Source organism: Pleurodeles waltl, chromosome 10 (assembly GCF_031143425.1).
Source record: "Pleurodeles waltl isolate 20211129_DDA chromosome 10, aPleWal1.hap1.20221129, whole genome shotgun sequence".
NCBI classification, from domain to species: Eukaryota; Metazoa; Chordata; class Amphibia; order Caudata; family Salamandridae; genus Pleurodeles; species Pleurodeles waltl.
The window spans coordinates 900,481,819-900,505,742 of record NC_090449.1 but is presented as its reverse complement, the minus strand read 5'-3'; the positions used below and the strand labels follow the sequence as shown (position 1 = coordinate 900,505,742).

The 23,924-nt window shown below is 50.4% G+C and overlaps 1 protein-coding gene across 1 annotated transcript in view; it reads right to left on the bottom strand.

Moving 5' to 3' along the window:
- HEPACAM2 (HEPACAM family member 2) overlaps positions 1 to 23,924 on the bottom strand; it is a 286,214-nt gene that overhangs the window by 51,059 nt on the left and 211,231 nt on the right. The window contains exons 5-7 of the mRNA XM_069211660.1: positions 1,488 to 1,613; positions 1,378 to 1,402; positions 1,223 to 1,260 (exon numbers count right to left, since the gene is read on the bottom strand). Of these exons, the coding sequence (XP_069067761.1) occupies positions 1,223 to 1,260; positions 1,378 to 1,402; positions 1,488 to 1,613 (189 nt within the window). The remainder of the gene's footprint in view (positions 1 to 1,222; positions 1,261 to 1,377; positions 1,403 to 1,487; positions 1,614 to 23,924) is intronic.

Here is a 23,924-nt window from a genome sequence, read left to right as displayed (position 1 = left end):
ATAGATTGGAATACAGTCCAGAGTATTACCAGGGGTTCGATTTAATTCAAGCATTCCATCCACTACTATCTTGTTTTTCTCAGCTGGTTAGTTACAAAGCACACCATATGCATACTTCTCTAAAGGTAGCCTTTTCTGCTCAGGCCTAGCTGCTGAAGTTGACTGAAAGAAATCCAAAGTGAAAAGGCAGATGCTCCCATGTGGGACCTCCTAATCAACGAGTGTGGTAGCCCAAGGCCTCTCTCTCCCGTAGCCTGTAAATCAGATTTTTCACACAAATGTTATACTTGAAATAATTTAGCAGCTTTTAATCAAATGGTTATGTATAAGGTGGTATTAGATTTATTTTTTAAAGTAATAATAAAGCAATATAAAACTGACTGTCAGTGCAGGTGACTGAGAAAATGTGATCAGCAAATTTAAGAGGAGACCCAAAAATAATATTCAGATTGGAGGTACAGGGTGAAATTTGGAGGAGAGGGATGAGGATCGAATAGAGGAATACAGAGAAGACAGTCCTAGTGGCATGAAGCAGGGATGAACAGAATGTCCGTTTTGCTAGAGTTGAAACAGTGATAGTGTGAGGTCATCCAGGATTTAAAGGCCATGAGACAGGTGTAGATTACATTGTGCAGCTGAAAGTTAAAATAATCAAAAGCATTGGTAAAACATGTAGGTCAGGCATTGGCTACTTACGTTTGCCTTTGCCAGTGTTTGTGTTATCTGTGAAAGCTTTTTGTAAAATTGTATAAGTGGAACAACTTTTGATTGTAAGTGCACATAGTGCAAGAGCTGAATACTGTCACTCACAGAGGGAAGCCAGTGATTGAGGTGGGCTGACCCCTTTGCTTATGCTATATGCTGGGTTATGCTGAACAAAAATGTGAATGACACAACCACAGCCAATGGATGAAGAGGGCTGACTGATTCTTACATATATTTAATTAAACTTAAAAAGGCCTGGCTTATGTCAGCCAAAAAAAGGAGAAACATCTGAAAGTCACTTGTGTACAAATGTCAAATGAGAGTAATTTAATTTGGTCAAGTAGTAGTAGTAGTATACATAGAAAGGCGAAGGAGATTGGAGGAAATAGAGAGTAATTATGGACTGTTCTATAAGAAAGAATATTTAACTAGCTGATAATAAAAATATAAAGAAAATACAGAAACATGGCGTACAAGAATGCAAACAATATTAGTAAAAGTTCAAAAATAGCACTACCTGATAACATTTGTGGTCTTCTGTATTCTGTTGAAGGGCTGTAATTAATAATTGGCCTGTTAGGTATTTATATCAACGCACGTAAAACTTATAAAAAATTGAAAAAATATATCTTCACACATAAAGTACATAGGAAGTAACCATATTGTTTATACCTGTTGTGGAACTTGCGCTTTAAAACTACAAACAAAGACAAGAAGATAGTTTTATATTTTATAACAACTTTTAGAAAGACTGTAATTATTTCATTGTGCATAAGAATTACCTTTATGTGGTTGACATCTTTTCCATATGAATAAAAGACTGATGGATATTATTAAAAATAATGAAATTCCAGTTATTGCAGCCAGTGGTGAGATCGAACTTTCCTTCTGAATTAGTTTTTCTCGACCTATGACAAAGTAGAAAAGTGGTTACTGTAATTTGTTTTTTTATTTGTTTTTATTGAGGTCTAACATATAACATTACAAAGAAAAGCAAATGACCCTGTAAATCTTATCGAAGAACTTAAGGTGGGGGACAGGGGAAAGGGAGCAATTGGGAAGGGAGGACAGCAAGGTTACATATCAATACTTGAGATCATAGAAGCAAATAGGTACATCCCACCAATGTGGCAACTTGGATCACGGCAAGCTGCGGTAGGAGCGCCACTTCCAGTGTGGGGCTGGAAAAGGCTGTCTTTGTTGTGTGTAGAGGCGGCAGGAATAGTGGACGCACATGGCAACACTCATGGTGTTGGGATACTTGTTACTCAGGTTACTCAGGTTACTAGAGGCGAGGTGGGTGTGGTAGAATTGGGGGGGGGGTGGCCATTCTCTGAGGGCTCAAGATCCAGACCTAAATAGTGGGAAGTGAGCTCTGGCCCATGTATTGCAGCCCGGCCTTTAGCCAAAAGTAGGAGCATTGCAGTGAGTTGATGGTCTTTAATATAACCCATGAGGCTGACCAGATGGGAGCTCTGAAATGGGTGTTCTCTGATGGTGTATATGTGGGAGAAGACCCCCTCCCAAAACCTCGCCAACCCAGTGCACTCCTAGGAGAGATGTAGGAAGGTGGCCCACAGCAAGTCGTAGTGCAGGCAGCGGGCCTCCTCCCCAAGACCCATCTGATGCAGATGCTCTAGTGTCAGTACAGACGATGGAGGAATTTGAAGTGTATTATCCTCAGTCTATAGTTAGGTGTTAGAGGTTTCATCTGATCACAACAGTAGGAGAGCTGGGCATCTGTAATGGGGGGGGGGTCGATGTCCCAGTCCCAAGCTACGTGGGCACTAAGAGTCACTACTGGCGCTGTGGATTGCATAGTGTTATAAAGCCTGGTTACAAACTTGCATGATGATCGGTTAGTAAGAATATGTTCCAGTGCCTCCAAGGTTGGGGGGCGAGGATGGAAGGTATCGTGCAGAGTTCTGCCGGTAGCTCATAACTGATGGTACAACAGCGTCTGTAGCGCTATTGGGCGGGAGGTTGCTGATGTTTCAAAAGGCTGAATGAATGGCAGTCTGGGTACAGGTTAGAAAAGGTCTTGAGATCCCTTCCATGTGCTCTTGCCATGGCACCAGCATCTAGCAGGGGGGGCAGCTTTGGGTTGCGACCGAGCAGTATAGAGGGTGAATACATAAAGGACAGTCCTGTGCATTTTCGCAGGCTGTCCCAAGCCCAGTCCTGTGCATTTTCGCAGGCTATACCAAACCCAGCGTAAGCATTCCATTGTGTTCATCTCAGTCTGTGTAGCTCTGTAGGGTTTGTATAAGACTGTGAGAAAGGGCCAGTGAGTGGCCAATCCACCTCCATGGCCCCATGAAGTTGAAAAGGTGTTGGATGTATCCAGAAATGCAGAAAGGAAGCCTGAGCACACACCGCGTAGCGTAACATATCAGGTGTGGCCAAGCCATCCTGAAAAAATTGGTAGAAAGAGAAGCTCGCATTTAGTGCAGGGTTGTTTGTGCGCTGATGGTAATGTGACAAGATTGAAACATAGATGTTTTAGGAAATGCACTGTAGGTGGAAGGCGCAAATTAAAGAAGCAATACAGTAATTTGGGTAAAATGGCCATTTTTGCAACCGCAAACCTTCCAGCAATGGACAGGCCCAAAGTAATGCCCAAAGGGGTATCCTGTCCTCTAGCCATACCTTTGCAATAGTTAACTGTCAAGAGTTCATTGGATTTGCGGCTGAGCCAGATCCCCAGATAAGGGACTGGCTCAGAGGCCCACTGATAGTTATAGTCTAGTGGGGATGACTGAGTATTATCAGGCAGGGCAAATAGCACTGATGTGGACCAACTAATGTGTACTCCTGAGAGTCCGCCAAAGTGGATAATCTCTCTGGTAAACAGGGTGAGATTGATGTGGGGCTCGTGGACATAGAGAGTGGATTCATCCGTGTAGAGGGAGGTGATCATCCCTCTTGTTTTAAAGACACGACCGCCGTGTGTGAAGTGTTGTCGGAGGTGGGTTGCCAGAGGCTGCATCGCAATAGCAAAGAGGATGTGTGATAGCGGACATCCTTGGCGTGTGCCATTAGTGATAGGAAAGGGTAAGGAGATTCTGCCGTTGAGTCTGACCCAGGCTTTGGGCAAAGTATAAAGGAGTTTTATTAGTCAGAGAAAGTGGGCACCCAGTCCAATACGTGCAAGTAGCCTGAAAAGGTAATTTCACTTGGGGGAGTCGAATGCCTTGGTTGCATCAAGCAGAGCGGCCACCGCCCTGACCTGGGGGTGCCAATGATGCATGACAGTAAAGATGGTGCATAGGTTGTGTGTTGTAGCACGGCCAGGTATGAACCCACATTGTCGGCCGCACCATTTTGGCGAGGGGACTACTGGATGAATTTGAATGAAGATTTTGGCATCCACGTTGATCATGGACACCGGGCAATTAGAATCACAAAAATATGGAGATTTGTCGGGCTTAAAAAGGGTCGCTATGGCTGCCTCTCTGAGAGAGGAGGGAGCGACGGCTTCTCCAGAGATTCCTCAAGCATTGATAACACCTGGGGGACCAATAGAGGCATGAATTATTTATAAAAGGCAGTGGTCAGACCTGAGTTGAATGTCATCGAGGTATTATGTAGCACTGCGCCAAGCTGGGCCTGGTTGGCAGTGAACAGTTTAGTGTAGAAAGAGGTCATTGTGTCTAACATCTCCCTCGGGGTAGAGCTGAGCACTTGGTTGTCATCCAATAGGCCACATAGGTGTATGTCCATGACCTGCCAAGCAGTACCGCAAGGGTCCTGCCCGGGCTGTCCCCCCCACAGTAGCAGCGGACCTGTGTGTCTCGATCTTGGTAACTGACCTCCCAATCTGTCTCCTCAATGAACTCCGACAATTTAGCTCAGATTTTGATAGGAAGGACTACTGCATATGGACCGCAAGACCCCTGACTGTTTGGTGATGCAGGCCCACCAGATAACCTTCAAAGCTTTCCATAAGGGATGGGGAGCTCACTGAGCCATCATTATGTTCAAAGTCCTCTACAATTTATTGATCTATCTCATTGCAGAAGGCTGTGTCTCACAATTCATGTGATGGGAGTCGCCAGGTGAAGGCTGGGGGCGGAGGGTGAGGAACAGATAACTTAACAAGACCCAGGGCATGATCGGAGCGGGTGCGAGGGAGATAGTCTATCGCGGTCAGTAAAGTCAGAGAATCCCAGGACAGTAACCAGTAATCTATTCTGGACCATGAACTGTGGAAAGATGTAATTCATGTGCCCTCCTTCGGGGGGGTGTGTGTGTGCCGTCATGCATTATGGAGATAGTTGTCTTGCATAATAGCATTAAGGACCACCGCTGCTTCCAGGTGGGGGTGACGGGATGAACCCACCCTTCTGGTTGTTCAAGGTGACGTTGAAATCACCACCCCAGATGAAAGCTTTGGGTCCCAAGCTAGTTATGTGTCACCATACTTCTACGAAAAAGTCGGGGTCGGCCATATTGGGACCATAAATGATGGCCAGGGTGATAGGCTGCCTTAAAGTAAGTCAGCAAATAGGACATAGCGGCCAGCTTCGTCACATATTGAGCGTGTCAGTTGCCATTGTATGTCCTTACATAATAAGATGGCAACCCCTTGTGCATAGTTGGAGTAGAGAGAAGTGTGGGATTCTCCACGCCATCGCACATGCAGTCCAAGTGCTGATGGATGCATCAAATGGAGATCTTGAAGGAAGCAGACATCGATATTATGTCTAATGAGATATGCATGTACTAGGCGCGCCTTCCTGTGGTCTTTTAGACCATGAATATTCCAAGTCAGACAGGTAATAGTGGACATGTCAGCGGTTGTAGGGTGCACATTGGTAAAGCTGAGGTATGTGGTGGAACAGCCTGCATGTGGTGAGGTGGCGGAATAATCAGTAATCATGTAGGGAATCTGTAAGGGACAGAAAACAACCTCATCAGACAACAATATACAATACCTCAAACCCACCCACCACCTACTCCAACCCAAAAACAAGGGTGAGCAGCCCGATCCCACACCCCACCCCGAATGTGTCCAAAAGTGACAGGAGCTGGTTTGGGATACATCCCTGGGGCCAGAGGGAGACTAAGAGAACGTCCCGGCCAGAAGCTGGTGAGGTGGCCGACTGGGTACCAGGTGCCCCAGGATCATTCAGCGGTCACAGAAAGGTAAAAATGGAGCAAGTAATTGCCGGTGCCCCTCCATTCAGGAGGCCCAGCAGGAGCTGTTGGCAGCAGTGTTGATGTCCCTAAAATGTTGGCCCATGGGCCACTCCTAACACAGTAGACAACTGGGCTCTCAGAGGGGGGCCATAAGAGTCCCGAGGTCAATCATTGTCACTTAGGGGGGAGTCCACCCGGTTTCGCGGAGAGCCTCCAGGCAAGACTCTTCATGTGGTGTTGTGTTTGGTAAATTTCAGAGCAGATTTGGCATCAGTAAAAAATGTGGTTTCTCCTCATGCGTAATGCATAGCTTAGCTGGATATAAAAGGGAATATGTGATACTTGTATTCTGGAGAAGTTTCTTGGTCGGCTGTAACTCCCTGTGGGCTACCTGGACCGATAGGGTGAAATCCAGGTAGAATGAGAAATTATTGCCTTGATGGTTGATGACCCAGCGTTAGCGGGTGAGCCGCAATATTGTGATCCTGTCCTTATAATTCAGCAAGCAAGCAATTATGGGATGATCTGAGCTCCTGGAGGTGGCTGCAACCCCAGTGAACCATGCACCATCTCGACTATGAAGACAAGGGAAAGAGCTTCGCCAAGCCAAAAAAGTTGTGGAGTAGGGACTCCATGTAGCCCTCCAGGCTAGTAATTGTCATATATTCAGGGACTCCAGTTATCCTGAGGTTGTTGCGCTACAACCTCACTTCCAAGACTTCATTCTTGGCTTTGATGAGATCTAGGATTTTGCTCAGGGCGTCGTCTGTATTAGATACCCTGTTCTCCAGGTGGTCCAGCAGGGTCTCATGTTTGCCCACCCGCTGCTTCATGAGATCAAGGCGTGCCGTGAGGGTATCCAGCTTTGCGACTATTGAGCAGAGACTAGAAGCAATTGAAGGTAGTCTGGGCACGCATCATCCCCTTGGTGCATTGGTGTGTCCTCCGGCATGGCATCTTGATCCTTTTGCCGGGTATGATGTTTACTCTCAAACGTTTCTGCTGATGTGCGTTGTTTTTCCCTATAGTCACTGTGTCCACGACTGGCCTGGGACCGATGATATAGAAGAAGGACGAAAGAGGGATGCTGCTCCCCGGGAGCCCTGGTGTAATGAGGAGGGAGTTACTAGAGGTGCTATGAGTCCCGTAGGACCATACAACTAGGCCAGGAGGCCACAACCGGCCCTGCCTCACACTGAGGGAACCTCTGACAGGGGCATGAGCAGGCTCAAAGGGTACTAACATTGGACCAGGAATCAGTGGAGTAATGCCTTCTGTGACACCTCTTTGTTGAAGCTTAAGAAAAAGTGTGATGCGTCTGGGTGACACCTGCCAATGATTGCCTGTAGTCAGGTGTGCCCAGGGCTCCCTCATAGGTAGCTGTAGAGTAGAGCAGAGATGCACTCTCGCCCCCATGGGCCCTCCTCACCCTGGTGTGTTGGAATCACCCAGGGGGCATGAGGAGGCCCAGATGGTGGCCTCCAGGTTGGATTGTGCAAAGTTTAGAAAGGGGGAGCGGCCTCTGGTGCCTGATGACATCAGGGTGCCTGACCTGGCAGGGCTGGATCAACTCAACCAGAGGGGGCTCTGATCATGCTGGAATATTATGAAGCCCACTTGTTAGAAATGGGGTCTCTAGTTGGCAGAGGTATACACCCTTGTCCAAGTAGGGACCACAATCATAGTCAGGTTAAGTCACACACAATCTAAATTACACTATGCCCAACCTCTGGTAACTTGCCACTGAGCAGTCAGGCTTAATTTAGAAGGCAATGTGTAAAGTATTTGTGCAATAACCCATACAGTAACACAGTGGAGACACCACACAGTTTTAGAAGAATAGAGAATATATATCTGAATAAAATACTGTTGAAACAATAAAAATCCAATGTACACAAGCAAAGTTATTACTTTTTAAAGATATAATCCAACTAAATCACCTAGAAAACACAATACCTCTAACTCGGGCTATTACGCATTGTTGATGGAGTTGTTTCCAATAATCCGACACCACCAGTGCCGGTCACCGAGTCTCACGGACCCCCAGATACAGTACCTTTTAAAAACGAAGAACAAGGATGTCATACAGAGTCAGAAACATCCGTAGGTGGAGTCGGTGCGGCGTCAGTCCCTTACGGGATCCAAGAAGAGAAGCGATGGTTCCGCACTGCGAGGCAGGTGGAGGTGCAACATCAGCTCCATCCGGATGCAGGGGGAGATGATGCGGCGTCATTATCGATGCGTTGATTCCTTGTGACCTGGTGGGGTCACAGGTTTTGGTCCATCAGGACGTGATGTGTCGAGTTTGCAGTGTCGCAATGACCCTGAGTGACGTCAATGGAGTTGAGGCGATGTCAGACTTGCGTTGCAGGCCGAAGTTGTTGCATGCAGTGAGGTCCACAGAGTGAGTGCAGGCTGCGGCATCGCTGAAGTCGTTCTGAAGTCGGTGTACTAGCAAAAAGCTAGCAGTGGAGGTCTTTGTAGTCCCCGAAACCCCAGAACAGGAGGCAAACTCAATCCAAGCCCTTGGAGAGCACTTTGGGGGGAAGGGAGAGTTCTTCCACCATAGTCAGGGGCCAGCAGGGCAACAGGGCAACAGCAGGGCAGCAGTTCTTTGAAGCTAAGCAGTCCAGAGAGTCATTTGAGCAGCCAGGCAGGCCTTCTGCCGCTTTTCGCCGTATCTGTACGTGTTTTTCCACTTTTCAGCGCCTTGCCTCCTAGCGCTCTTGCCCCCATTTGTGCCCCTTCTGATTGCTGTATTCCGATTGTATTTTGTGCCATTTATCGTATTTTGTGACTGTTTTTGACTTGTGCCTTACTTTTGTTATTGTGCCTTGTTTTTTCCTGGTTTTCGCCCCTTGTGCGCTCCCCCTTGCCGTTTTCTCCCTGCCGCTGCCTCCCCGCGGCCCGCCCCCCTCTCGCCCCCATTCGCCGCTCCCTCCCGCCTCCCGCCTCCCGCCTCCCAGCTGCTCCTCCCTCCCCCCTCCCTTCTTAATGGCTGGCGCTGCGCGTCGTGAGTGAGCGACCTCTGACCTGTTTTTGGTCTAGAGCTCGCCCCCCACGTCCGCAGCACCACCTTGCTGTCTCGTGCCCCTGACCCCCGCCCACGCTGCTGCTAGCGTGTTCGAGGCCCTCCTCCACCCGCAGGCATCCTCCTGCGCCTCATCTCTGGTGTCTAGTGGGCTCTGGTAAGCTTCGCTAGACCCGTGTGCTCTCTGCCGCTTTTCGCCGTATCTGTAAGTGTTTTTCCACTTTTCAGCGCCTTGCCTCCTTGCGCTCTTGCCCCCATTTGTGCCCCTTCTAATTGCTGTATTCCGATTGTATTTTGTGCCATGTATTGTATTTTGTGACTGTTTTTGACTTGTGCCTTACTTTTTTTATTGTGCCTTGTTTTTCCTGGTTTTCGCCCCTTGTGCGCTCCCCCTTGCCGTTTTCTCGCTGCCTCCCCGCGGCCCCGCCCCCCTCGCGCCCCCATTCGCTGCTCCCTCCCGCCTCCCGCCTCCCAGCTGCTCCTCCCTCCCCCCTCCCTTCTTAATGGCTGGCGCTGCGCGAGTGAGCGACCTCTGACCTGTTTTTGGTCTAGAGCTCGCCCCCCACGTCCGCAGCACCACCTTGCTGTCTCGTGCCCCTGACCCCCGCCCACACTGCTGCTAGCGTGTTCTAGGCCCTCCTCCACCCGCAGGCATCCTCCTGCGCCTCATCCCTGGTGTCTAGTGGGCTCTGGTAAGCTTCGCTAGACCTGTGTGCTCTCTGCCGCTTTTCGCCGTATCTGTAAATGTTTTTCCACTTTTCAGTGCCTTGCCTCCTTGCGCTTTTGCCCCCATTTGTGCCCCTTCTAATTGCTGTATTTCGATTGTATTTTGTGCCATTTATTGTATTTTGTGACTGTTTTTGACTTGTGCCTTACTTTTGTTATTGTGCCTTGTTTTTCCTGGTTTTCGCCCCTTGTGCGCTCCACCTTGCCGTTTTCTCCCTGCCGCTGCCTCCCCGAAGCCCCGCCCCCCTCGCGCCCCCATTCGCCGCTCCCTCCCGCCTCCCAGCTGCTCCTCCCTCCCCCCTCCCTTCTTAATGGCTGGCGCTGCGCGTCGCGAGTGAGCAACCTCTGACCTGTTTTTGGTCTAGAGCTCGCCCCCCACGTCCGCAGCACCACCTTGCTGTCTCGTGCCCCTGACCCCCGCCCACACTGCTGCTAGCGTGTTCGAGGCCCTCCTCCACCCGCAGGCATCCTCCTGCGCCTCATCCCTGGTGTCTAGTGGGCTCTGGTAAGCTTCGCTAGACCCGTGTGCTCTCTGCTGCTTTTCGCCGTATCTGTAAGTGTTTTTCCACTTTTCAGTGCCTTGCCTCCTTGCGCTTTTGCCCCCATTTGTGCCCCTTCTGATTGCTGTATTCCGATTGTATTTTGTGCCATTTATCGTATTTTGTGACTGTTTTTGACTTGTGCCTTACTTTTGTTATTGTGCCTTGTTTTTCCTGGTTTTCGCTCCTTGTGCGCTCCCCCTTGCCGTTTTCTCCCTGCCGCTGCCTCCCCGTGGCCCGCCCCCCTCGCACCCCCATTCGCCGCTCACTCCCGCCTCCCGCCTCCCAGCTGCTCCCCCCTCCCTTCTTAATGGCTGGCGCTGCGCGTCGCGAGTGAGCGACCTCTGACCTGTTTTTGGTCTAGAGCTCACCCCCCACGTCCGCAGCACCACCTTGCTGTCTCGTGCCCCTGACCCCTGCCCACGCTGCTGCTAGAGTGTTCGAGGCCCTCCTCCACCCGCAGGCATCCTCCTGTGCCTCATCCCTGGTGTCTAGTGGGCTCTGGTAAGCTTCGCTAGACCCGTGTGCTCTCTGCCGCTTTTCGCCGTATCTGTAAGTGTTTTTCCACTTTTCAGCGCCTTGCCTCCTTGCGCTCTTGCCCCCATTTGTGCCCCTTCTAATTGCTGTATTCCGATTGTATTTTGTGCCATTTATTGTATTTTGTGACTGTTTTTGACTGGCGCCTTACTTTTGTTATTGTGCCTTGTTTTTCCTGGTTTTCGCCCCTTGTGCGCTCCCCCTTGCCGTTTTCTCCCTGCCACTGCCTCCCCGCGGCCCCGCCCCCCTCACGCCCCCATTCGCCGCTACCTCCCGCCTCCCGCCTCCCAGCTGCTCCTCCCTCCCCCCTCCCTTCTTAATGGCTGGCGCTGCGCGTCGCAAGTGAGCGACCTCTGACCTGTTTTTGGTCTAGAGCTCACCCCCCACGTCCGCAGCACCACCTTGCTGTCTCGTGCCCCTGACCCCTGCCCACGCTGCTGCTAGAGTGTTCGAGGCCCTCCTCCACCCGCAGGCATCCTCCTGTGCCTCATCCCTGGTGTCTAGTGGGCTCTGGTAAGCTTCGCTAGACCCGTGTGCTCTCTGCCGCTTTTCGCCGTATCTGTAAGTGTTTTTCCACTTTTCAGCGCCTTGCCTCCTTGCGCTCTTGCCCCCATTTGTGCCCCTTCTAATTGCTGTATTCCGATTGTATTTTGTGCCATTTATTGTATTTTGTGACTGTTTTTGACTGGCGCCTTACTTTTGTTATTGTGCCTTGTTTTTCCTGGTTTTCGCCCCTTGTGCGCTCCCCCTTGCCGTTTTCTCCCTGCCACTGCCTCCCCGCGGCCCCGCCCCCCCTCACGCCCCCATTCGCCGCTACCTCCCGCCTCCCGCCTCCCAGCTGCTCCTCCCTCCCCCCTCCCTTCTTAATGGCTGGCGCTGCGCGTCGCAAGTGAGCGACCTCTGACCTGTTTTTGGTCTAGAGCTCGCCCCCCACGTCCGCAGCACCACCTTGCTGTCTCGTGCCCCTGACCCCCGCCCACGCTGCTGCTAGCGTGTTCGAGGCCCTCCTCCACCCGCAGGCATCCTCCTGCGCCTCATCCCTGGTGTCTAGTGGGCTCTGGTAAGCTTTGCTAGACCCGTGTGCTCTCTGCCGCTTTTCGCCGTATCTGTAAGTGTTTTTCCACATTTCAGCGCCTTGCCTCCTTGCGCTCTTGCCCCCATTTGTGCCCCTTCTAATTGCTGTATTCCGATTGTATTTTGTGCCATTTATTGTATTTTGTGACTGTTTTTGACTTGTGCCTTACTTTTGTTATTGTGCCTTGTTTTTCCTGGTTTTCGCCCCTTGTGTGCTCCCCCTTGCCGTTTTCTCCCTGCCGCTGCCTCCCTGCGGCCCGCCCCCCTCGCGCCCCCATTCGCCGCTCCCTCCCGCCTCCCGCCTCCCAGCTGCTCCTCCCTCCCCCCTCCCTTCTTAATGGCTGGCGCTGCGCGTCGTGAGTGAGCGACCTCTGACCTGTTTTTGGTCTAGAGCTCGCCCCCCACGTCCGCAGCACCACCTTGCTGTCTCGTGCCCCTGACCCCCGCCCACGCTGCTGCTAGCGTGTTCGAGGCCCTCCTCCACCCGCAGGCATCCTCCTGCGCCTCATCCCTGGTGTCTAGTGGGCTCTGGTAAGCTTCGCTAGACCCGTGTGCTCTCTGCCGCTTTTCACCGTATGTGTAAGTGTTTTTCCACTTTTCAGCACCTTGCCTCCTTGCGCTCTTGCCCCCATTTGTGCCCCTTCTGATTGCTGTATTCCGATTGTATTTTGTGCCATTTATCGTATTTTGTGACTGTTTTTGACTTGTGCCTTACTTTTGTTATTGTGCCTTGTTTTTCCTGGTTTTCGCCCCTTGTGCACTCCCCCTTGCCGTTTTCTCCCTGCCGCTGCCTCCCCGCGGCCCCGCCCCCCTCGCGCCCTCATTCGCCGCTTCCTCCCGCCTCACGCCTCCCAGCTGCTCCTCCCTCCCCCCTCCCTTCTTAATGGCTGGTGCTGCGCGTCGCGAGTGACCGACCACTGACCTGTTTTTGGTCTAGAGCTCGCCCCCCACGTCCGCAGCACCACCTTGCTGTCTCGTGCCCCTGACCCCCGCCCACGCTGCTGCTAGCGTGTTCGAGGCCCTCCTCCACCCGCAGGCATCCTCCTGCGCCTCATCCCTGGTGTCTAGTGGGCTCTGGTAAGCTTCGCTAGACCCGTGTGCTCTCTGCCGCTTTTCACCGTATGTGTAAGTGTTTTTCCACTTTTCAGCACCTTGCCTCCTTGCGCTCTTGCCCCCATTTGTGCCCCTTCTGATTGCTGTATTCCGATTGTATTTTGTGCCATTTATCGTATTTTGTGACTGTTTTTGACTTGTGCCTTACTTTTGTTATTGTGCCTTGTTTTTCCTGGTTTTCGCCCCTTGTGCACTCCCCCTTGCCGTTTTCTCCCTGCCGCTGCCTCCCCGCGGCCCCGCCCCCCTCGCGCCCTCATTCGCCGCTCCCTCCCGCCTCCCGCCTCCCAGCTGCTCCTCCCTCCCCCCTCCCTTCTTAATGGCTAGCGCTGCGCGTCGCGAGTGAGCGATCTCTGACCTGTTTTTGGTCTAGAGCTCGCCCCCCACGTCCGCAGCACCACCTTGCTGTCTTGTGCCCCTGACCCCCACCCACGCTGCTGCTAGCGTGTTCGAGGCCCTCCTCCACCCGCAGGCATCCTCCTGCGCCTCATCCCTGGTGTCTAGTGGGCTCTGGTAAGCTTCGCTAGACCCGTGTGCTCTCTGCCGCTTTTCGCCGTATCTGTAAGTGTTTTTCCACTTTTCAGCGCCTTTCCTCCTTGCGCTCTTGCCCCCATTTGTGCCCCTTCTGATTGCTGTATTCCGATTGTATTTTGTGCCATTTATCGTATTTTGTGACTGTTTTTAACTTGTGCCTTACTTTTGTTATTGTGCCTTGTTTTTCCTGGTTTTCGCCCCTTGTGTGCTCCCCCTTGCCGTTTTCTCCCTGCCGCTGCCTCCCCGCGGCCCCGCCCCCTCGCGCCCCCATTCGCCGCTCCCTCCCGCCTCCCAGCTGCTCCTCCCTCCCCCCTCTCTTCTTAATGGCTGGCGCTGTGCGTCGCGAGTGAGCGACCTCTGACCTGTTTCTGGTCTAGAGCTCGCCCCCACGTCCGCAGCACCACCTTGCTGTCTCGTGCCCCTGACCCCCGCCCACGCTGCTGCTAGCGTGTTTGAGGCCCTCCTCCACCCGCAGGCATCCTCCTGCGCCTCATCCCTGGTGTCTAGTGGGCTCTGGTAAGCTTTGCTAGCCCCATGTGCTCTCTGCCGCTTTTCGCCGTATCTGTAAGTGTTTTTCCACTTTTCAGCTCCATGCGCTCTTGCCCCCATTTGTGCCCCTTCTGATTGCTGTATTCCGATTGTATTTTGTGCCATTTATCGTATTTTGTGACTGTTTTTGACTTGTGCCTTACTTTTGTTATTGTGTCTTGTTTTTCCTGGTTTTCGCCCCTTGTGCGCTCCCCCTTGCCATTTTCTCCCTGCCGCTGCCTCCTCGCGGCCCCGCCCCCCTCGTGCCCCCATTCGCCGCTCCCTCCCGCCTCCCACCTCCCAGCTGCTCCTCCCTCCCCCCTCCCTTCTTAATGGCTGACGCTGCGCGTCCGCGCCTCTGGCGCACCAGAGGCAAGCCCGTCTGCGCCCGTCCGCGCCTGGACCGTGCCCAGCGCCACCCCCCCCTGGTCCGCACACCCCCTGCACCACCAGCCTTCGCTACTCGGCCAGCGAACTCCTCGCTCTTAACCCTGGCTCCGCCGCAGCCTGCTTCCAGGCCACTCTGAAGCACACCAAAGGACCCTTCTCCTGCCGCACCTGCAACTTCACCTGCAACAGAACAACGAAGCCTGCAACAACCAACACCAACCACCTCCACTGCATCCTCCTCAACACACGATCCGCACGAAAGCACGCCATCGAGCTCTGGGACCTGCTCGACACCACCGCCCCAGACGTAGCCTTCCTGACCGAAACCTGGTGGAACGACTCCTCGGCCCCAGACATCGCCATCGCCATCCCTGACGGATACAAGATCACCAGAAGAGATCGCACCAACGGAATCGGTGGAGGAATAGCCATCGTCCACAAATCCACCCTCAAGATCCACACCTACACGGACGACACCCTCGAGACAGCTGAACACCTTCACTTCCAGATCCACACAGACCCCAACACTACCCTCAGAGGAACTCTCATATACAGACCTACAGGACCAAGAGCCCCCTTCAGTGACACTATTTCCAACCTCGCAAGCACCCACGCCCTCGCCTCAACGGACTACATCCTCCTTGGAGACCTCAATTTCCACCTGGAGAACAACAACGACGCCAACACCGCATCACTGACCACCAACCTTTCCAACCTCGGACTCAGACAACTGGTCAACACACCCACCCACATCGCCGGTCACACCCTAGACCCACTCTTCACTGCAAGCAACCACATCTCCTTCAGCCACACCACCGAACTCCACTGGACCGACCGCCACTGCATCCACTTCACATTCAAGAAAAACACCGAACACCACCGCACCCCATTACTGCCGCACCGCCGCTGGGGCAAAGTCACCGAAGACCAACTAACCAGCACCCTCTCCAAGAACCCGCCGACCGACCCCACCGACCCAGACTCCGCCGCCATCAACCTACAACATTGGATCCTCAACTGCACCAACACCCTCGCACCACTCAAGAGGCCCACCGTCAACCAAGAAAAGAAAAAAGCAGCCTGGTTCACAGACGAACTGATCACCTCCAAACGCACTTGGCAGAAACTCAAGAAAAAATGGCTTCTCGAGTGCACACCCGACAGCCTAGCAACCCACAAGGAAGCCACCCGCAAGCACCACCAACTTATCCGACTCGCCAAACGCTCCCACTTCACAGAACGCCTAAACAACAACGCTCATGACAGCAAGGAGCTCTTCTGCATCATGAAAGAGCTCTCCAACCCCAGCGCCAACGTCAACGACGTCCCACCATCCCAGAAACTCTGCGACGCACTCTCCACCTTTTTCTACCAGAAAATCGCCGCTATCCACGACAGCCTCAACACCACACCTCCGCCAGACCCCACCCCCGACAACTCCTCCCACGCCGACCGCCTCACCACCTGGACCCACGTAGATGACACGGAAACCCGAAAGACCATGAACTCCATCCACTCAGGATCCCCCTCAGACCCCTGCCCACACCACGTCTACAACAAAGCCGACTCCACCATCGCCCCCCAACTTCGCAAGATCATCAACCTATCCTTCGACACCGCAACCTTTCCGGACAGCTGGAAGCACGCTGATAACCAAGCCCTCCTCAAGAAACCCAAGGCTGACCTCAACGACCTCAAAAACTTTCGCCCGATCTCCCTCCTCCCCTTCCCAGCAAAGGTCATCGAGAAGATCGTCAACGCCCAGCTCACCCACTACCTCGAAGACAACTCCATCCTAGACCCCTCCCAATCCGGATTCAGACGCAATCACAGCACCGAGACTGCACTCCTCGCCGCCACAGACGACATCAGACAGCAAATGGACAACAGCGAAACTTCAGCCCTCATCCTCCTGGACCTCTCCGCAGCCTTCGACAGAGTCTGCCACCGCACCCTACTAACTCGTCTCCACGAAGCCGGAATACAAGACAAAGCCCTCAACTGGATCTCCTCTTTTCTCTCCGGCAGAACCCAGAGAGTCTGACTCTCACCCTTCTGCTCCGAAGCCACCAACCTCATCTGCGGCGTCCCCCAAGGCTCCTCGCTAAGCCCAACGCTGTTCAACGTCTACATGGCACCCCTCGCACAACTGGCATGTCAGCACAACCTCAGCATCCTCTCCTATGCCGACGACACCCAGCTCATCCTCTCCCTTAGTAAAGATCCACACACCGCCAAAGCCAACCTCCACGAGGGACTGAAATCCATCGCCGAATGGATGAGAAACAGCCGCCTGAAATTAAACTCCGATAAGACGGAAGTTCTCATCCTTGGACGCTCCCCCTCTGCCTGGGACGACTCCTGGTGGCCCACCGCGCTGGGACCTCCACCTACTCCAGCCAACCATGCTCGCAACCTCGGCTTCATCCTCGACTCCGCTCTCACCATGTCCAAACAGGTCAATGCAGTCTCCTCCTCCTGCTTCAACACCCTCTGCATGCTCCGTAGAATCTACAAGTGGATCACGACGGAAACCAGAAAAACAGTGACCCAGGCCCTCGTCAGTAGCAGACTTGACTACGGCAACGCACCCTACACAGGCATCCCAGAAAAAGACATCCAACGACTCCAACGCATCCAGAACGCATCCGCCCGCCTGATCCTCGACATACCCCGCCGATGCCAAATCTCCCACCACCTGAAGGACCTCCACTAGCTCCCCGTGGACAAGAGGATCACTTTTAAACTTCTCACCCACGTGGACAAAGCACTACACGACGCCGGACCCGCCTACCTGAACAACAGACTCAACTTCTACGTACCCTCCCGCCAACTCCGCTCTGCCAACCTCTCCCTCGCCATCGTTCCCCGAATTCAACGCAAGACCTCCGGCGGCAGATCCTTCTCCTACCTCGCTGCCAAGACCTGGAACTCACTCCCGACCTCCCTGCGCCAGACCCAGGACCTCCTCACCTTCAGGAGACTCCTCAAGACATGGCTCTTCGACCGATCGCAGCTGCCCCCCTCCCTCCCCCCCTCAGCGCCTTGAAACCCTAACGGGTACATAGTGCGCTTTATAAATTTAATGATTGATTGATTGATTGATTGATTGACAAAGTTCAGGTGCAGGTCCAGAAGTGTGTGAGTTGGTGGGGTCAGAGACCCAGTTTACATACCAAAAAATGCCCTTGCCGTGCAGGAGACTTCAAAGAGTGGTTTTGAAGTGTTCAAGCTCCCCTTTCAGTACAGTCCTGTCTGCCAGGGTCCCAGTGGGGGGTTTGGCAGTCCATTGTGATAGGGCAGGCCACTAGCCTTTGAAATGTAATAGTCAGGCCCTCCACCCTCCAAGCCCAGGAAGACCCATTCAATATGCAGATGAGTGCAGGTGTGACTGAGTGCCCTGTGTTTGCGGTTGTCTGGGTGAAATGCACAAGGGAGGTGTCAACCAGCCCAGCTCAGACGTTGATTGGAGACAGGCTGTAAGACACAGATGGTTTTTAAGTGCAGAGAAATGTTCACTTTCTAAAAAGTGGCATTTCTAAAATAGTAATATAAAATCCTACCTCACCAATAAGCATGATTTTCTATTACCATTCTGGCCCTAAAAAATTTATTTGACCTGGTAACCCCTTTCAGATCAGAATCTACCCCTCAAAAAGTATATGAGGGCAGTCCTAATAGCTTATGAAAGGAGCAGGGCTCACAGTAGTGGAAAACGAATTTAGGAGTTTTTCACTACCAGGACATATAAAAAGCATATGTCCTACATGGCACCCTGCCCTATGGGTTACCTAGGGCCTACCTTAGGGGTGACTTATATGTAGAAAAAGGGGAGTTTAAGGCTTGGAAAGTACTCTTAAATGCCAAGTCGAAGTGGCAGTGAAATGTGCCACACAGGTCTGGCAATGGGAGGCCTGAGACATGGTTAAGGGGCTATTTATATGGGTGGCACAATCAGTGCTGCAGGCCCACTAGTAGCTTTTAATTTACAGACCCTGGGCACATGTAGTGCACTTTACTAGAGACTTTTAAGTAAATAAGATATGCCAATTAGAAGTGAACCAAAGTTACCATGTTTAAGGGAGAGAGCATATGCACTTTAGCACTGGTTAGCAGTGTTAAAGTGTGCAGAGTCCTAAAACCAGCAAAAGCAGTGTCAGAAAAGTGGAGGGAGGAGGGCAAAGATTTGGGGGGTGAACACTCTAAGGCTGTCAGGTCTAACACTGCTGCACAGGTCATACTAAGCCCACATAGCCCTTGTAGGGCCAGAGAAGTGCTGAGCGCAAAATATATTGGAGTGCTGGCCCCCGTATCTGGGAAGGGTCGGTCGCATTGCACCTACCTCCGGCAACTGCCCCTGGTCGTCGCACGGCTCCCCTAGAGCCGTAGCGAGTCAGCACAAGGACCGGGGCATGCCCAGCTCAACCGCACAGGCAGGCCTGGATGCAGCACTGCAGCCCCCCACGCCAAGGGTGCCTCCGGGTTCGATTCCAAGGAGGCTTAGGGGGAGGGGGGCACAGACTGGCGCCCCTTTCTCCTCTTCGCAGCCTCCACCTGGGCCATGCGCTCTCCCTGGCCTGCAGCAGCACCAGGCCCTCACCCTTGACCGGGCTGGCCTCCCAGATCTTCATCTCGCGGTGCCTACGGACACCCAAAAAGATATGTGCAGCGTCAGTCGACCCCTTCTGGGGGCACCGCAGCAATGTTAAGCTTGTAGGTGCTCATCGGAACTGGATTACTGCTCGATGGTGTAGTCGGCTGTCAGAGCCTCACTAACAGGTGGCCATCTTGCTGCTCAGCCAAACTCCACTCCCTAGTCACTGTAATATGTTTACATTTGTTGTCCGCCCATGACTTCAAAATCTGCCTGCAGATAGAACATCGGAAATACATGAAAAACTATAATTTGCCGATCCTCACCATCAGCCAAGCAGAGACCATGAGAAACCAACTGTGATGTCTAGCCTCAACACCCCTTAGCCCCCACGGACCCTCCACTTCCCCTGTTATCTCACTATGGCTATTCACATCGAAAAGCAGCCAGTCCTTGCTTCTCGAGAACCAGGTAAAACCCCCAAAAAATTCTAGCCCCGACTTTTTTCGCAGCATTGTCTCTGCCTGTGCTTTGAAACTGTAGGTGTGAAACAGCTAACTTTCTGCTTATCTTCCTTTCCTACTGCACAAGGGATTGTTAACATGTTTAAAACATAACTATCACCTGCCTCTATGTCTTCAGAGTTATTTTCAGCCAGTCCTCATTTTCCACCAACACAATAAGCACGGTGGAACTTAGAAGCTATAAGTAAAACTTCAATTTCATGAAATGTTCAGTGCTTTTAGCTGAAAAGCCGTTACAATGTAAATATATATGGCAACAAATAGACATATACGAATATTTGATTTATTTTTTCCATACGTTACACAAAGTAAGTCATTCCTTGCAGTTAATTTGTTAACAACCCCGACTTTCTTTTCTAAACTATTTAAATCATCATTCTATAAGTTGCCTCCCTTTAGAGATAGGCAGAAAATAATTTAAGCAAGGAAAACTTCTCCGGCAATTCACATTTTTCCCAATAATGCACATTTCGAGGTAATAATCATATATTTTACATGGTAATACCACCTCAGTGAAGTGATAACTCTGCATCATGGCAAATGTTAACGCTAGCAAAAAGCTGGCAAAAAACAATGGAAAAAGGGCAATAATATCACTCTTCTTTTCAAGTTAAAGTGTAAGTAACCCACAGTAAAGTTGATACTACTCAGGATGTTTCCTTCTCCTTTAGAGCTGATAGTTATGATAGAACTCATTACTACTTCTAATTCGACAAAAAGCGCTTTGTTGCTCGAGGGCCTTGTACTCGCCATACAGTTAAATAAATACAAAAATATACAGTTGTTGCTATCTTCAAAAATATAATTCCATAAATAAGTAGCTGTTTTACATGCTGAACCACATCAGATTGGCCACAACATATTAAATTACTCAAACATTGCAAAGTCTACGCAAAAACAATTATTATTTTTTTAATTGCAAAAGTATCAAAGGTTAAAAGTACAGATACCATGCAGTGCAATACCCGAAAGCATAAATACATTATCCAATTTCTTGATATCTGACAAGTATAAGCAAAACAGTTGTCAGACCCCCATTATTATATCAAAAAGCAAGAAGATAAAAAAAAAATCGTATCTACTACATATATAATCAGACAGCTATAGCGACACTCACCATAAAACTTCTTGAAGGTAGTCAGGCATGTACAACAGGAGGCCCTCCCTAAGCTGTGCCCACTGCCTCATCAATTTGTGTCTAGTTGGATTGTTCTGTATTATTGTATATTCTAGACCACAAGTAAGAATGAATTCCTGCCACCACACCTTTGGATCCTGTGGTTCACTTTGTAGCCAGATTCTTGCAATGCACAGTCTCGCAATCGTTATTGCAAAAAATTAAATTCTGACCAAGTGGCCGGGCATCTCCTTGGAGTAACCCAACATGATAACCTTAGAATCAAAGCTAGCATCATAGCGTAACAAACTATTCAATTAAGTACTGCATCCCAAAATGAGTGAAGAATTGGGTAAGTTGCAAAGATATGAGTATATCCGCATCTTGCTCCATGCACCTAAAACAGTTACAATTGTCTCTAAGACCCATTCTAAACAGCCTATAAGGTGTGTAATACATATCATATAAAAGCTTCAAAAAATGAGCCTTAATATTAGATACATTTATCATATCTTGGCCCAGCTGGATACTGAGTCTGATATCATCAGAAGAAACCGATTCATAGGCCATTTACTTGCTAAATACTGAAAATGTTGTTCCTTGGAACAGAAAGACAAGAAGGTCTGACAACGAGAGCAGATGGAGCGCTGCACAGACATAATGCAAAACCGGTCAAAAAACACATTACCCATTACCCTCCGTTGAAACCACCTCTGCCAGGTCGCGGGCAATAACACAATAACATCTCTGAGCTGCAAATATCTAAAATAAAAACCTTGCAGATTATTGGTGCTTAAAGTACACAGTGCTGCAAAAGGGAGAAGTACCCCATCATCAAATGCCCTATCCAGCTGCTCTATCACAATATGGCACCAAAACTGTACATACCCTCATGTATGAAGCCCTGAACATGCCCCTCATGTAGACAAAGGCATGTTAGGGTTGCAGCCGAGGGACGTGTATCGATAAAAAATTTGAAATGCTATAATATTTTCTAATTGAGGACCAAATCTGACGATAAACCAAAAGCGTCTTAAGCCTTGTCTGTTTGAAGTATGGATAAGATAAACCGATACTCTGGATAGAGACTCGGTAATTGACAATCGTGAATCCCCGAAACTGCAGTCTCCAACTAAAAGAAGAAATAAAGTATAGTCGTAACGAAGGCAGGGCTATGCCCCCCACATCCCGCGGTAGCTGCAAGAGCAGTTTGGAACAACAGGGTTTTTTTGTACCCCCAGATAAACTTCTGCCAGCTGTCCTCAACATTTTTAGAAAAGCTTTCTGGAATTCATATAGGTGCCTCTCTAAAAAGGTTTAAAAAAACTGTGGCAGAATGACCATCTTGATCTTCCCAATCAACCCCAATTGAATCTTATCCCTTTTATGGAAAACTGACAAGGATTCACAATAGAGCCCCTCATAATTAAGATTGTCGATATCATGCATACTAGATGAAATCCGAACCCCTAGGTATGTGGCTTCTCTAATATACTGAAAATTCGAAAAGCCCAAAGAAAATCGTGCAACAATCTGTGTCTTGGCTATATTCAGCTCATGACCAGGTACCTCACCAAATTTCCATGACCCCGCCTCAATACCTATAAGTGGTAGAGGTGGAAAAGATTATAAAAAGGCAATATAATCCGCATAAATCATAATCTTGGCCGAAAAGCGATTAAGATGCAACGGTGGAATACTATCAATAGCTTTTCACTTCTGAATAAAAGGTTCCAAGAACAGGGCCAATAAGAGGGGGGACAAGGGACAACCCTGTTTAGTCCCCTGATGAAGCCATACTGTAGCTGATAGTCCCCCCCATACTAAATATTTGAGCCAACAATGAGGTATGAAGAGATTAAACAGAGTGAATACAATTCACTCCTAACCCCAATTTGGTCAGAATCGCTCACAGGAAGTACCACAAGACCAAATCAAACGCTTTCTCAGCATCTAGCAGGATCACTCCACCAGGCTCCTAAGAGGCTGTTGCCACTTCTAGAGCTAAAATTGCTAAACTGATATGGAAAGTTGTTAGAAATGGGGTCTTTGGTTGGCAATCAGGTTACCCCCTGTCCAAGCAAGGACCCTCACTCTAGTCAGGGTAAAAGAGAATCACCCTCAGCTAGCCCCCGCTCACCCCCTTGGTAGCTTGGCACGAGCAGGCATGCTTAACTTCAGAGTGTTAGGTGTAAAGTATTTGTATCAACACACACAGTAACTCAATGAAAACACTACAAAATGACACAACACAGGTTTAGAAAATTAGAGAATATGTATCTAAACAAAACAAGATCAAAACAACAAAAATCCACAATCCACAAGTCAAGTTATGAATTTTTTTAAAAATAAGAGTCTTAAATCCTTTAGAAAACAGTGAGAATCCTGTTAGCGTGCAAAAGTACCTGTGTAGCTTCAAAATAACACTGCACGGGCGAGTGTGAGTCAGAAAAGGCCAGTGATGCTTTGATTTCTCACTCGCAAGCAAGAACGTGTGTTGTTCCACCTCCGGTCAGGTCGGCGTGCATTGTTTTTCCTCTCCCGCAAGAGAGTGATGCATCGATCTGGAAAGGTAACACAGGTCCGGCAGGCTTTGTGTTGTTTTTCTGTGCCCAGCGATGCTGCGTTGAAAATCTGGTTGCATGGTATCACAAAACCATGCTGCGTGGGGTTTGCGTCATTATCAGTCTCCGTTAGCGGGTGTTGCGCGTCATTTCTCCAGCTGTGTTGCGTCGATCTTCCAGCCGCGATGCAGGTGGAGTGTTGATTTCAGCCGCAAAGGCGGCGGTGTGTCGTTTCTCAGCAGAAGGTGGGTCAAAAATTTCCCCGCACAGCGGTCTGTGTGTGGATTTTCAGTCTTAGTCTGCCAGCTTCTCCTTTCAAGGGCCCAGGAACTGGATTGGGCACCACTTGGGAGGGCAGGAGTCTCAGCAGAGAGTCCAGGTGCTGGCAGGGGAAGTCTTTATTGGCCATGAGACTTGAACAACACGAGGTAAGCTCAGTTCAAGCCCTTGGAGATTCTTCACAAGCAGGAATGCACAACACAGTCCAGTATTTGTCTCCTTCCACAGGCAGAAGCAGCAACTGCAGGATATCTCCACCAAGCACAGCCACAGGCAGGGCAGCACATCTCCTCAGCTCTTCAGCTCTTCTCCTTGGTAGAGGTTCCTCTTGGTTCCAGAAGTGATCTAATTTTCAAGGGTTGTGGGTCCTCTTCTTATACTCTTTTCTGCCTTTGAAGTAGGCCTACTTCAAAGGAAAGTCCCTCTTGTTTGTGAGATCCTGCCTTGCCCAGGCCAGGCCCCAGACACACACCAGGGGGTTGGAGACTGCATTGTGTGAGGGCAGGCATAGTCTTTGCAGGTGTGAGTGA